The sequence below is a fragment of the Loxodonta africana genome, chromosome 1 (genome assembly GCF_030014295.1).
Source record: "Loxodonta africana isolate mLoxAfr1 chromosome 1, mLoxAfr1.hap2, whole genome shotgun sequence".
Lineage (NCBI taxonomy): Eukaryota > Metazoa > Chordata > Mammalia > Proboscidea > Elephantidae > Loxodonta > Loxodonta africana.
Genome location: NC_087342.1, coordinates 91,712,288 through 91,726,310, shown reverse-complemented (window position 1 = coordinate 91,726,310; position 14,023 = coordinate 91,712,288). Strand labels below are relative to the sequence as shown.

The following is a 14,023-nucleotide window of genomic DNA, read 5'->3' as shown; positions in this document are numbered from 1 at the left end:
ACAGTCTTTATCATACGTCCTCTGTCTCTACTATATTCTCTTCCATCTTCTTTCTTATATTTTCAGTATCTTCCACACTTCATTTTGCAAACTTATTCAGTTTAATTTCTTAAAAATAAAAATTCTTTCTCTGGACTGTCTTCCTCCCTCAGATGTCTATTCCATCTCTTACCTTCCTTTTCTGTGTGATGTCTCAAGAGACTAGTTCCCTTGAATAACCACTTTTTCAGGAACTGGTAGAATTTTCCTCATCTGTAAAATTCGTGGGTTGAACTGGAGATGATTCTTAGGTATATTCCATATTCACCATTCTATGACTTTGTACCCACCACCTCCTTTTCTTCACCTCCCACTCATTCCTCAACTCATGTAATTTCTGCCCTTCTATTAAATGGAAACTGTTTTCTCAAAATTTGTAATCGTCTAGTTCTTAAGTCCAAAGGATGTTCTCAACCCTCACCTACTAGACCTCCTTGAATCACTAGACATGGCTGCTCATTCTCTGCTTGGCACACCCCTTCCTTCACCCTGCTTCTCTGACTACTCCCTTTACTTCTTTATTGGTTCTTCTTTTGACAATCCTCAGAGCTCTTTTACTCACTCTATGGGGTGATCGTATCCATTCAAAAGCTCAGTCTCCACTGTGAAGGGAATAATGCCCCAATTTCTTTCTCCAGTCCAAATTTCTCTGGGGGTCCAGACTGCCTTATGAGAAACCTCTAAGTGTTAAGCTGGCACCCCAAACTCAGCAGTCCTTCTCTGACTACTTAACGCTTTGCCCTATTACTCTAAGCAGGTGGACCTCCCATTATTATGTGTGTTATTACTTATATAGAGTTTCACTAGACTGGAAGTTCTGTGAGGGCAGTGACTTTATTCATTTATACCATTGCCTAATATGGTCCCTTGCTCCTAATGGGTGCTTAATAAAAAACTTACTGAACTTATTTTTCCTCTCATCCCTGCTCCTCTTTTCTTGGTTTAGGGCATCACCATTTTCCAATCTCCCAGGCTCAAAATCTCCCAGGCTTTAAGACTTCTCTTCCCCGACTCCAACCATCCAATCAGTTGTTACATCCTAATGACTTATCCCCTGAAAGTTTATAAAATCTGTTCCCTCCTTTAACCTCATTTGGAGTTATTGGACTGAAGTAGAAAGTACATGAGTTTTGCATTTAGACGAGTTTAATGCTAATTCCACTATATTTTAGCTGTGTGGCCCTAAGCAAGTTGCAATACTTTCATGAGTCTTGGTTTCCTCATCTGTATAATGGTGACCCACCACCCACCTTTTGGACAGTTGTGGCTAGGATTAGATGTTAGGAAAAGTGCTTGCCATGGTTAACACACAGTGTTGTTTTTGTTAGATGCCGTCGAGTCAGTTCCGACTCATAGCGACCCTATGCACAACAGAATGAAACACTGCCTGGTCCTGTGCCATCCTTACAATCGTTGTTATGCTTGAGCTCATTGTTGCAGCCACTGTGTCGATCCACCTTGTTGAGGGTCTTCTTCTTTTTCTCTGACCCTGTACCCTGCCAAGCATGATGTCCTTCTCCAGGGACTGGTGCCACCTGATAATATGTCCAAAGTACAGGAGAGAATGTCTCATCATCCTCGCTTGTAAGCAGCATTCTGGTTGTACTTCTTCCTAGACAGATTTGTTCATTCTTCTGGCATTCCATGCAATATTCAATATTCTTCACCAACACCATAATTCAAAGGCATCAAGTCTTCATTCTTCCTTATTCATTGCTTAGCTTTTGCATACATATGAGATAATTGAAAATACCATGGTTTGGGCCAGGTGTACCTTAGTCCTCAAAGTGAAATCTTTGCTTTTTAAAAATTTTATAAAAGTCTTTTGCAGCAGATTTGCCAATGCAACATGTCATTTGATTTCTTGGCTGCTTCTTCCATGGGCGTTGATTACGGATCCAAGTAAAATGAAAGCCTTGACAACTTCAATCTTTTCTCTGTTTATCATGATGTTGCTTATTGGTCCAGCGTGGGGATTTTTGTTTTCTTTATATTGAAGTGTAGTTCATACGAAGGCTGTGGTCTTTGATCTTCATCAGTAAGTACTTCAAGTCCTCTTCAATTTCAGCAAAGTTATCTGCATATTGCAGGTTGTTAATAAGTCCTCCTCCAATCCTGATGCCGAGTTCTTCATATACTCCAGCTTCTCAGATTATTTGCATACAGATTACACAAGTATGGTGAAAGGATACAATCCTGATGCACACCTGTCCTGATTTTGAACCATGCAGCATCCCCTTGTTTTGTTTGGAATAAGAACATATATGGATCTCTTCCAGTTGGTTGTCTCTTGGCATAGACGAGCACCTGTAGCATGCATCTGTTTGTAGGTGTTCAAAAAATGAGATTTCCTCCTGCTCCTTGTCTGTATTCCTGCAGTACTCTATTCTCCCTCTTCTTCAGAGCTGTCACCAGTGCCACTGCCCAGAGGACAAAGTTCAAATTCCTTACCCTGATATTCTGTGGTCCTTTCTGACCACGTGTTCCATCACATCTGTGCTTCATCTACCTCAGGACATTTCCTTTCCCTGACATTCCCTGTTTTCTGGCTTCCTGGCGCTGTTTAAGACATTTCATTTACCCACAGAGCCATTCCACTCGCCTCCACCCATTGAAATCCTACCCATTCATCAAAGCCAGCTCAAATGCCATCCCTCCTCTTTGGAAGCCTCCCCAGATGCCTTCAGGCTGAATTCTTTTCTGTACTCACTGTACCTTACTTTAACACTTACTCAGCATGCACTGAATTACAGTTAATTAGCCATGGGTTTGGAAACTCTGGTGGTGTAGTGGTTAAGTGCTATGGCTGCTAGCCAAAGGGTCGGCAGTTCGAATCCGCCAGGCACTCCTTGGAAACTCTATGGGGCAGTTCTACTCTGTCCTATAGGGTCACTATGAGTCCAAATCGACTCAATGGCACTGAGTTTTTTTTTTTTTTTTTTTGGTAGGCATGGGTTTGTCTCTCCTACTGGACTGCAAACTTAAAGAAAGCAGGGTTTGAATTTAACTCTGAGCTACTTAATGCTCAGTTGAACTACACTGAATAGAGAGGCCCTCCCAGATCTTTTTTCTAACTTAACCCAAACCTGCCCCAACTCCAATGCTAGGTTTTAAGCCCCAAATGGACTCTTGTTTAATCTTCTTAGTCTGTTTCCCAACCCTCTTTCTCTAAATGAACCCCAGTATATCCTCCATGGAGACCTGATTCCTGGTTCTAGCTCTAGAGAGCACAGACACGTACACTTCCACCACCCCTGCTTCATGGTAGGCACTGAGTCATCCCTTGGGGATCCCTGGGCCTCCTTCCCTACCCCCACTGGGGTGGACAGGATGCCTGTTGCCTGGCCCGAGGAGGTCAGAGGAAGCCAAGGGCCTCTAGGGCTCAGTATTTTTATCAGCCTAGGAAACAAGAGACACAGAAGCGGAAATCATGTGGTCAGAGAAAGTGAACAACCTTCATCTCAGGGGAACCCCCACCAGGGCTGGGGGCCAGACACCAGGGAGGGACGTTGAAAAGAGGTAGGACGGGGGGCCCAGGTATCAGGGCTTATTGTGCTTTGATTTCATGTAACTCTTTTAGATGGGGAAATGCTGTGCTTAAAACCAGAGAAAAATATCCTGTGTGGGTTAGTAAATACAAACCATGGCTTTCTGTTGCTTACCTCCCAACCCCCTACTTAGGGATCCTAACCCCAACTGCCCCCACTCCAAACCTGGGTTCTTTGCATGCCACTTCCGAAATCTCTGGCCTGTGAGAGGAACCGGACGCCTGGGTTGCTCACAGCTCGAAGTCTCTTCTCTGAATCACAGCAGCTTCCTCTCACAGGATCTTTCTCACCAGCTCTTCCCCCTCCTGCCCATGAACATCTGCCTGGTCTCTTGGAGGCCTTGAGCTCCTTCTCAGCTTCAGGCTGTCTTCTTATGCCCACCCCACACTCCCATGTTTCCAGAGGCTTCCCCTCCCTGTCCTCTGCCACCCTCTACTTCCACTCCTGGAAATCTCCTGTGTAGACCTGGGCTCACAACCTGAAAAATAAGTTTCTCATTTGATTCTCTGGTGTAGACACACCAGCACACACATACCATGCACCCTCTCCTTACAGGCCCGCCCTTTCTTTTCACCGAGTCCCCACTTGTGTCCTAGGGGATGGCAGTGGGGTTTGGTACTGTCTACAACTTTCTAGCCTTCTTTCCAGGGAGCTGATTGGGAGGGGAGCATGAATAGCGGGAGGAATGGAGCCACCCTCCTTGTGTGAATCTTAGACCCTCTACTTCTGTCTCTCAAGTCTTCAACCACTGGTTCTTGTAAAGATGTTTATCTCAAAGAGCAAGCCTGAGTTGCTGAAAGATAAAGGCCAGGTTTGGCATGGGGACAGAAATGGGATGGAGGGAGACAAGACTTGGGGCCCTGATGGGAGAGGGCCTGGAGGAGAGACAGGACTGAGAAGTTCTAAGGGACAGACAGCTGGGAGTCCAGCAGCCTGGCTGGGCTCTGGTGTAGATCTCTGGTTGCCCAAGAACAGACAACCCGGGTTACATAATTTGGCCCTTTCCTCCTTCTTACCCTGCTCCTATTTTTAGCAATCGAAATTCCACTCCCCCACAGGGCTCTTCATCCATGCTGTTTCTGTCCCCCACCCTCCCACAGCCTCCTCATGGTCCCTCAGTCCCAGCTGCCCCCCAACTCGGATCATTCTGTGACTCAGCAAAGGGAAAGCCCTGTGTTGGGGGAAGGGGGTGTTAAGTGGGGAGGAGGATGTGGTTCTGCTTGGGGAGCTGGGGAGGGGAGGGAAAGGAAACTGGTGTTGTTCCCTTTTTTTTGCCTCTGTTCACATCTACTTCTTCAGCTGCGGACTGCAGAGTGAAGAGGACCCCAGCGTCAGGGGGTGGGAGGGAGACTGGAGGACAAACTGGGCCTTCTTAGGGATGATCTGGAGAATGGGCAAGCGGGGAGCTTCTTGCCTCCAGCTGAGGGCACGTGTTAGTGTGTGCGTGCAGGCTGCAGGTGTGTAGGAGCTGTGGGTTTCGGCAGGAGGGCGGGAAAGGAGATGTCATGGGTGATGAAAACCACAGCAGTGGAAACAGGCAGAGGAGACACCGGGAGTGAGATGTGGAACTAGGTCTTATTAGGAAATGGCAGAGTCAAGGAGCAGTGGTGGTGGCCCCCATCCCCCCACCCCTACTTGTTACAAATTTTCCTCTCTCGCAGTATACTCTGCTGTGCAGCATCTGCCTCCTTCTTGTCAACCCCACCCCAGACCTTCCCCTTCCTTCTGCCCCACCCAAGGCTTCACCCTCCCATTTCTTGCGCTGTCCATAGGGTTACTTGAGGGCCTCCGCGTGGCGATTCAGGGCCTGGGAAAGGGCTGTCACAGCTCCCATCACACGGCCCAGCTCCCAGGTCTCAATCTGGCTCCGGAATCGCTGCAGGAAGCGGTCAGGGTGCCATCGGACCTGCTGGACCCTCAAGTACCTTCTCAGAGCCCCCTGCTCCTCCAAGGGGGGGCCCCTGGCCACCAGGGCTGCGGCCATGGCCTCTGGGTCCCCTCCCCCAGGGCAGGGCCAGGGTACATCGCCAAAGCGCCAGAGTCTGCCCCTCCCTGCCCCTCTTGTATGCTCCGCCCTGGGCCCAGCCCTGGCTGGCTCTGGCCCTTGGTCCCCACGAGCCTCCTGGGCCCTCCTGGCTCGGCTCTCACGCAGTTCCTCCTCCTTGGCCCGGGCTCGCTCTCGGAAGAGCCGCTGTTCCTCCTCCTGCTGTTGCCAACTGTGGCTGGAGCCCTCAGCCCGCTGGGGTCTGTGGGCTCCCTCTGCTTCCAGTTGCTGCTGTTGCTGGTGCTTCTGGGAATGCTCCCGGGCCAGGCGGTCTGACCAGGCTGAGAAGGACTCGGGTTCCTGGGTCTCATGGGACATGTCATCTGTTTGGCAGGGTGGGATGGAGATAGTTGGGAGAGAGGCTGTAAGAAGGAGATGGGCCAAGGGAGGTAGGGAAGCACAGATGAAGGGGGCAGAGGAAGCCTAGTGTGGCGCATCCATGCAGCGGGTGTAGGAAAAGCAGCCAATGGGGAAGAAGGGCAACTGTAGATGGGAATGTAGTCCTCACCTTCAAACCTCCCAAGGACCTCCTGCCACTCGTCCTCCAGCTCTCCCTGCAGCTTTTGCCTCCATTCCCGCTCCTTGGAAGCCTCATCTTCTTCCTCTTCTTCAGCAGAATCCCAGGGGGGTCCCCAACCCAGAATTTGCCCAGGGGTCTCCCCGTCCTTATTCTTTATTCCCATTGCAGAGGGACAGCGACTCAGCAATGGTAGGAAGAAGTCTGTGTAGGCTGTTGGTGGGAGAACAGTAAGCAGAAGTTAGCTTGGGCTCCCACGCCTTTGCAGAGCCACCATCTTGACTTCCAAGGAGTTCTGTGGTTACTCCCTTGGTGTCAGAGCATTCATGAGATGCCTCTGGGTGTAAGGAAATCATTATCGCTAACAAATATTTACTGGTAGCTTACCACATGCCTGATAAGGTGGGAGTTTAAAATATTCCGACCCGTGTCTCCACAAACTACTTTACAAGATACTTTAATATCTTGGGATTCTACTATGTCAAAAAACATTTTCTGGCTTGCCTCCAGCTAACTAGGGTAATACCAAAATCCTTTGACTAAGAATTCCATTTGTGGCTTGAAAATATCGTCACTACAGACCTCTTATTGTGTGTTTCTCACCCAAAACTATACTTCAGACTTCAAAAATATCTGAAGATTCTTCTGTACCATTACAAGTATTTAAAAAAACCCAAAAAACAAAAAACCCCGCTGCCATCAAGTCAATTCCTACTCATAGTGACCCTATAGGACAGGGTAGAACCACCTCAAAGGGTTTCTAAGGAGCAGCTGGTAGAGTCGAACTGCAATTCCCATTGCAGAGGGACAGCGACTTAGCAATGGTAGGAAGAAGTCTGTGTAGGCTGTTGGTGGGAGAGCAGTAAGCAGAAGTTAGCTTGGGCTCCCACGCCTTTGCAGGGCCATCATCTTGACTTCCAAGGAGTTCTGTGGTAACTCCCTTGGTGTCAGAGCATTCATTAGATGCTAATGGTTAGCAGCCAAACGCTCAATGACCATGCCACCAGGGCCTCATTACAAGCATACAAATACAGTATTACCTATTTATTTCTCAAGGAAACCCTGGTGGTGTAGTAGTTAAGAGCTACGGCTGCTAACAAAAAGATCGGCAGTTCAAATCCACCAGGTGCTCCCTGGAAACCCTATGGGGCAGTTCTACTCTGTCCTTTAGGGTCACGATGAGTCGGAATTGACTCAGTGGCAACAGGTTTGGTTTTATCATTATTATTATTTCTCAAAAAAAACTGAATAAAATGCTTTTAGGGAAATTTCAGCCAGCCTTAGCCAGGTGATGATGGGATAGGGTAAGGGGGTAAGAGGTCCAGACCACAGAAATGTTACCAACAGCAGAGCAAGTTCTTTCCAATCGCTGACCCAGGGCAGGGGAAGGGGGCTAAGAAGGAGGGTTTCTCCCAGGTGCTGACGGACAGGAGGCTGGGGGAAAACGGGAAAGGGATCTTCCTGAGCTCCCATCTTCCTGAACCCTGTCCTCACCACACACACGCCAGTGTTAGAAGAGCGTCATGCCGCTCGCTTCACTGCCAACCCAGGCACCCTGCCCCAGGCCAACCGCCGTAGCCATTAGCCACTCTTTCACTCTGGGGACAGAGGAAGGTGAGTGAGGCACCTCCCTTCCTGAGGACCTACTTTCTCTCCCTAGGGCAGGAGGAAATGGGCTGGAGTCCTTAAATCTTTATTCTGTGGTGCTAGAAAATATTGGTTATCTGGCAAAAGGACAGGACAGGGGAAAGAGTTGTCCTGCCACTGCTGGGAAGGCAGGAAGACACAGTGGGCCTAAGCCTTGGCCTGCAAGACCCACGCCCCTCACTTGTCCCCTGGCAAGCTTGAGTGCTGCCCAACCCAAACTACATCAGGGAGAGGGGACAGGGCATTTCTCTTTCAGTACTAACATGACCTGTCACCAGCCCTCCCAATCTGTCCTATCCAGCAAGTACACGGCCCTGTCTTTCAACTGCTTCTTCCCATCCAGGTCCACTGCAAGTGGAAGGGTAGGTGAATGGGTGTTCAGGCTTAAACGGGAGGTTTTAAAACTCATAGGCTTTAAGGAGTAAGGCTTCCAACAACAAAAACATGGTAGGTAACTTATGGTATAGAATATTAAGTCAGTGAAAATAAAGTTTACGTGTAAAAAAGTTGGCTACAAAACTGTATAGGATCTGATCGCAGCGATGTAAAAAGAGAGACCAAATTCTATGATTGAATAAAAGAGACTGGAAAGAAACATGCAAAAATTCTAGTCTCTGGTCGGAAGGACTATAGTTGGTCCTCTCCCTCCAATTTTGATATTTTAATATGAAAGTGATATAAGTAATTTAAGTATTTCTAATCTCTTGTTTTTTTTTTTAAAGAATGAAGGATAAATACAATCTCCATTAACAGTTTGCTGTGGTCCCTTCTAGTTCTGTCTCTGAGTGTATAAACACATACGTATGATAATTTTTTTTTCCCCAGAGATATGAGACTCAACTATACGTATCACTTGGCAACTTGCTTTTTTCACTTAACATCTCATATGTATTTTCCACAGGAGTATATTCAGGTCTACCTCATTCTTTTTTAATGAATGTGTAGTGTTCCACTAGTGTATGAAACAAACACCCCCTCCAACCGACAGGATTTAATTGTTTCCGAAATGTTCAGCCTCACACCTATGTCTTTGTGGACCGGTTACAGTATTTGTGTGGGGCAGGTTCTTAGAAGCGGAATTTCTGAGTCAAAGAACATATGCAATGTTGCCAAATTGCTCTCAAAAATGTCTGTGCCAATGTATACCTCTACCGAGAATATGTAAGAGCGCCTGTGCCTTCTTGTACCAAAATTCAGTATCATCCATTTTTTTAATTTTGGCAATCTGATACATTAAGAACATGATTTTGTTAATTAAGCTGTCCTCTTTTTCATACGCGTGGTGATATGAAATTATTTTGTAAATGACTTGCTCGTATTCTTCGCCCACTTTTAACTGGAAATTATATATATAGACATGAGAGCACTTTACAGGGTATAGATATTAACTCTTGGTGTTTGCTATATGGTAAATATTTCCTCCTGTCTTTCAAAAAAAATGTATGCAGTTACACTTGTATCAATCTTCTCTTTTATGGCTTCTGACCTTGTTTCAGTCTTACGATGACGTTCCCCACTCCAAAACTATGAAAATACTCCCTTGTTGTTTCTACTATTTTTATGACTTATGTTTATTTATATTTTTAGAAAATAAAAAAGAATTTAAAAAGTAAAATGCATAATAACATTAAATACCTCTGTTCATACCACAGAATATGTTAATATGTCATTTTTTGCAACATTGCTTAACCTTAAGAAAATAAAAACCATTATAGATAGGAGGCCTGGTGGTATAGTGGTTAAGAGCTTGGCTGCTAACCAAAAGGTCGGCAGTTTGATCCCACCAGCCACTCCTTGGAATCTCTATGGGGCGGTTCTACTCTGTCCTATAGAGTTGCCGTGAGTTGGAACTGACTCCATGGCAACAAGTTTGGTTTTTAGTTTTTTCTTTTATAGATAAAGCTACTCTGTCCAATACGGTCGCTATGAGTCGGAATCGACTCGACGGCACTGGGTTTTTGTTTATTTTTAAAGCTTTCTTTGACACCTCCTTCCAAGTTTAATCCACCCCCCTGAAGCACCAGGGGTAATCTCTCTGATGAATTTGGTATATACCCTTTCTGTCATATTCAGGTGTTTAAGCTGGCTGTAAACTACCTTGAGTCAGGTGTGAGGTAGGACTCCATTTTACCCCAGATGAAACCAAATGTTCCACCATCGTTTATTGAACAGCCCACCAGTGATTTGAAATGCTACTTTTATCACCAATTTAGCAATGTAGATCAACTTTTCCCAATGTTCTTTAATTAAAATATACTTCTTTACTGGGAAAAATAAGTATGAAGAAAAATTTTGTGGAGTAAAATTATATTTTCCCTTAAGTGATGGAAATACTGCTCTTCCCCTAGTTGTAGTAAGACACGATTTCTACCTTGAAGGTATGTACATACTAACTGATACAAAAAAACACTTTTAAAAACGTCAATATCATGAGGCTTGTAGTTAGTGATGACTGACTGAAGTTCAGAGGAGGAAATGGTAATAGTTGGTGGAGTTGGAGAAAGCCTGAAAGGAGAGGGGGCTTCCGTTGGCCCAAGAAGAGAGAATAACTCTTAGCAAAGTGGAAATCAGGTGAAAGAGAAGGCAACAGGCAAGAGACAGGTAGGCTTGTGAAAGGCATGTTTGGGTCCTCGAAGACATAGCCACGTAGCTGGAGTCATGAATTTGTGGGTGTGCAGTGGGAGATAAGGTTGGAAAGACATGGGACATAAACCAGGTGGCTTGGCTATTTGAAAAATGGACCACTGCCTCCTTCTACCAAAAAACCGACTCATAGTTACCCTACAGGACAGGGTAGAACTGCCCCATTGGTTTCCAAGGAGCGGATGGTGGATTTCAACTGCTGACCTTTTGGTTAGCAGCCGTAACTCTTAACCACGGTACCAAGGCTCCATCTACTTCTACTGAGCAGATTAAAGTGGATAATGGATGTTAAAGGTCTGGTACTGTGCTGGCACATAGCAGAAGTGCAGTGAATGTTATATTAAAAAAATAACAGGATGGCTTTGGGCTTTATTCTTTTTGCAAAGACTGTGAGAAAATGACCCTTCTGTTTCTCAATGTTCACTAATTCTGGCTAATTCTTGTATAGAATGGTTATTGTCTGGCTACGGTGTGTTTATACAGGAGTCTTTGACACCTAAGACTACTTCCCTAGATGGTAATAGGTCCCAAAGGGATGTCACCAAAAGCCCCAAAGGTAGGGGCCATTCACTAGAGTCTCACTTGTTAGAATAACCCAACCCAGCCAATCCAACATAAACTGGCACATCCCTCACACCTAACAGGGGAGCTGAGGGCAAAAACTGAGGAGATTCTGGGTCATTTAATCTGTTCAATGAAAATATTTGGATTTTATTAAGCAGAGTGGTCTCTAAGGCAGCTGGAAGCTGAATGACATGGGCCTTTTGACCAAGGAGTTAGAAGGCCACCTGGTGGTGAGGTTGGCAGGGGACAAGGAGGAGATAAAGGACACCAGACTTTTGGAAGAAAAAGATGTGGACCCCCTTATCAGCTGTGGGATTTTGGTTAAGTTTCTGAACCTTCTGGGCCAAACTCTCCACATTTGTAAGTGAGATGACATCATTCTCACATGCTTTGGAGAATTTAATATAACAAAGGAAGTGTCTAACACACTGTCAGGGACATTTTTATTACTCAAAAAGCCTTTACTGAATAACACAAAAATAACAATACCTGTCACCTAGTGAGTGCAAAGTCTGCACCAAGTGTGCGTACCTCACTTACTCATCACAACTCTCATCTTAAGAGAGGCAAATGAGGCTCACAGAGGTTAAGCTGGGTGAACCTATAAGTGGCAGAGCTGGGATTCAGATGCAGGTCTGCCTCACGTTATTTTGCTGCCTTCCAGCATCCTGCCTCTTAAAAATCAGCTGCTGAGTTAGACAACTATACTTTGTAAACCTTCTTCGTTATTAAGTTTAAAAAAAAAAATCTGAATATGCCAGTCTATCTCACTTATGTTAAGGAGAATTAAAGAAAAGAGAATTTTTTTTTTCCCCAAGGGGAACTCCCTAAAGGGGGAGTTTTTCTGTGGGGAGGAGGGGTTCCTGTACATACTTGGGGAGTTGAAGGATGGTAAGAGCAGCAAATCAAATTGAGTTAGGGCTGCTCATCCCCACCTTGAGCTTTTCCTCCAGGAAACAGGAGGTCCTCATCTGAAACCCTCAGTGTCAAAGGTTTTTTAGGAGCTCAGGTGTTTTTGGGATTTGATAGACCTGATTTACAAGTATATACACTGTATATTAGGCAGCATCTAAAGGAGGGTCTGGGCAGCCCCAGTAACCAAATACATGAATACTTCTGCAGTGAAATGTATGCATACAGACATCAAGCAGGATAAAAACAAATCAAAGATGCCCTTACTTTTGTTCAGTGACAAAAATGGAGTTCACCACCAAATGAGTGTGGGTGGCAGACTGATGAAAAATGTTTAGCTTTCAGAGCCTTTCTGAGTTTCAGAACTGTGAGTAAGAAAGTATGGACCTATTGACAGCAACAGTAGGAACAACAATTGCCAGCATCTACCAAGTACTTACTGTGTGCCAGATGCCCTTAATACGTACTATGGTACTATGTCAGTTAATTCTCAGTACAGGTGCTTGAAACATGGGCACTGTTGCATAATTCCATAATGTAGTTGTTAAGAGCATGGACGCCCTAGCCAAGCTGCCAGGGTTTCAATCCCTGCTCCACCACTCCATAGCTGTTTGACCTCAGTAAATTACTTCACTTCCCTGAGGCCAAGTTTCCTCATCTGGGAAATGGGGATCATACCAGCATTTACTTCATAGTGTTGTTGTGAGGCTTAAACAAGTTAGTTTGTGAAAAGTACCTGGCACATAGCAAAGGTTATTATCTTGTTTAATTTTGCACATGGGCAAATTGCGGCTCAGAAATGTTCAGTAACTTGCCCAAGAGTACACAGCTATTAAGTATGGAGCCAGATTTTGAACCCAGCAAATCTAACTCCAGAGGCATCTTCTATGCTAGAAACAAGAAACAAAGTAACTACCAATCTAGAAACATATGAAATTTGAGCCCAGTTGCTATTTTGTGAATGTTGAACTCTTCAACATTACAACCGTAATTCAGTAACCTAAAGGCATAATGACAGTCACATGTCAACTTGGTAAACTACTTCCCTAGGCTCCACTGACCAAACAACTATCTTATTTTACAACTGCAGGCCTTCATTTCAGGTCTGGTCAATTGCTCATGATCGCTCATGACCTTGTCCCCACCAGGCAGACTCACCATCAGGGCCCTGGCGGGCAGCAGCGTGCAGTGCTGTGTCCCCATGGCGGTCCTGGTGGGCAGGGTCAGCCCCCAGCCGAAGCAGCAGGCACAGGGCAGGGGCATCGTGGCGGGCACAGGCTCGGTGCAGTGGTGGGGGCTGCCCAGCATCTACGTCAAGGCCTGGGTGTCGCTGGAGGAGGGCCTGGGCCCGGACCAGCCGTCCTGCAGACAAGTAACGACGGAAGCGACGCTCTCGGCGTTGCCGGCGGGAAGTGGAGGCCATGGAACTCTTGGGCTGAGGAGGAAGGAAAAAAGGCAGCAGTCAGGACCTCAGCTTTGGCTGGTCTCTCCCCCTCTAACTGACATTCTCTCTTATGTCTCCCTCCAGTTCCCCGTTTCTTCTTAAATCTTCCGCAAGAGATGAGGCCTATCCTAACCCTCATCCCTTACCAGATGACAGGTTTCGAAAACAATTTGAGGGGAGTTGAGGTCACAGATTTAATATTTCAATGTAAAAATCTGAGAAAAGGATAATTGTTTTAAGGCTCACGAGCGCAGGTAAAATTTTAATTTTTAATAAAGGCCTTTGAAAAAGACTACTAGAGACTGATGGGGAAATTCTTGTCAGCAGAAATTTGAATTTAAAAAAGTCACAGATATTTTCAAATAATGATCTAGAAATTGAATATAATGTACCCGGCAGACAGAAGTAGAGGCTTCTCCCTCTGGGACCTGGGGGGAGGGGTTACTCATCAGACCTGCCCCCCCACCCCCCAAGTACCCCCAGTGCTGTAGGCCGGAGGCCTGTGTTTAAGACGCTCGGAGGAAGGGAGGCGGGAAGGGCGGAGACACTCTAGGCTGCCGGAAATGACGCAGCAGAGACGCAGTGAAGGGCGGAAATGAACTGTAAGGCTTGCAACCGGATGTCGTTCCCTCCCAAGGGGGTGTTTCTTTAGTCAGGCTTCCGGG

The 14,023-nt window shown here is 46.0% G+C and overlaps 1 protein-coding gene across 2 annotated transcripts; it reads right to left on the bottom strand.

Moving 5' to 3' along the window:
• Positions 1-5,143: 5,143 nt before the first annotated feature.
• NFKBIL1 (NFKB inhibitor like 1) lies at positions 5,144-14,018 on the bottom strand. 2 transcript variants are annotated; one of them, XM_003422215.4, is made up of 4 exons: positions 13,751-14,018; positions 13,073-13,349; positions 6,140-6,361; positions 5,144-5,954 (listed from the first exon to the last, which is right to left on the bottom strand). In XM_003422215.4, the coding sequence occupies exons 1-4, from the start codon at positions 13,805-13,807 to the stop codon at positions 5,362-5,364; spliced, it is 1,149 nt and encodes a 382-aa protein (XP_003422263.1). In that variant the 5' UTR covers positions 13,808-14,018; the 3' UTR covers positions 5,144-5,361. The 2 variants fall into 2 exon arrangements, with proteins under 2 accessions (XP_003422263.1, XP_064139568.1); XM_064283498.1 differs by having other exon boundaries at positions 5,517-6,361; positions 13,751-13,858.
• Positions 14,019-14,023: the final 5 nt, after the last annotated feature.

Bases quoted from the DNA above. Each gene is read 5' to 3' on its own strand.
- NFKBIL1 (XM_064283498.1), bottom strand. From the start codon at position 13,807: ATGAGTAACCCCTCCCCCCAGGTCCCAGAGGGAGAAGCCTCTACTTCT. The intron at 13,350-13,750 runs GTACATTATATT...CTTCCTCCTCAG, and splicing joins CCTCTACTTCTGTCTGCCGG to CCCAAGAGTTCCATGGCCTC. The intron at 6,362-13,072 runs GTGAGTCTGCCT...TCCCACCAACAG, and splicing joins TGCCCGCCAGGGCCCTGATG to CCTACACAGACTTCTTCCTA.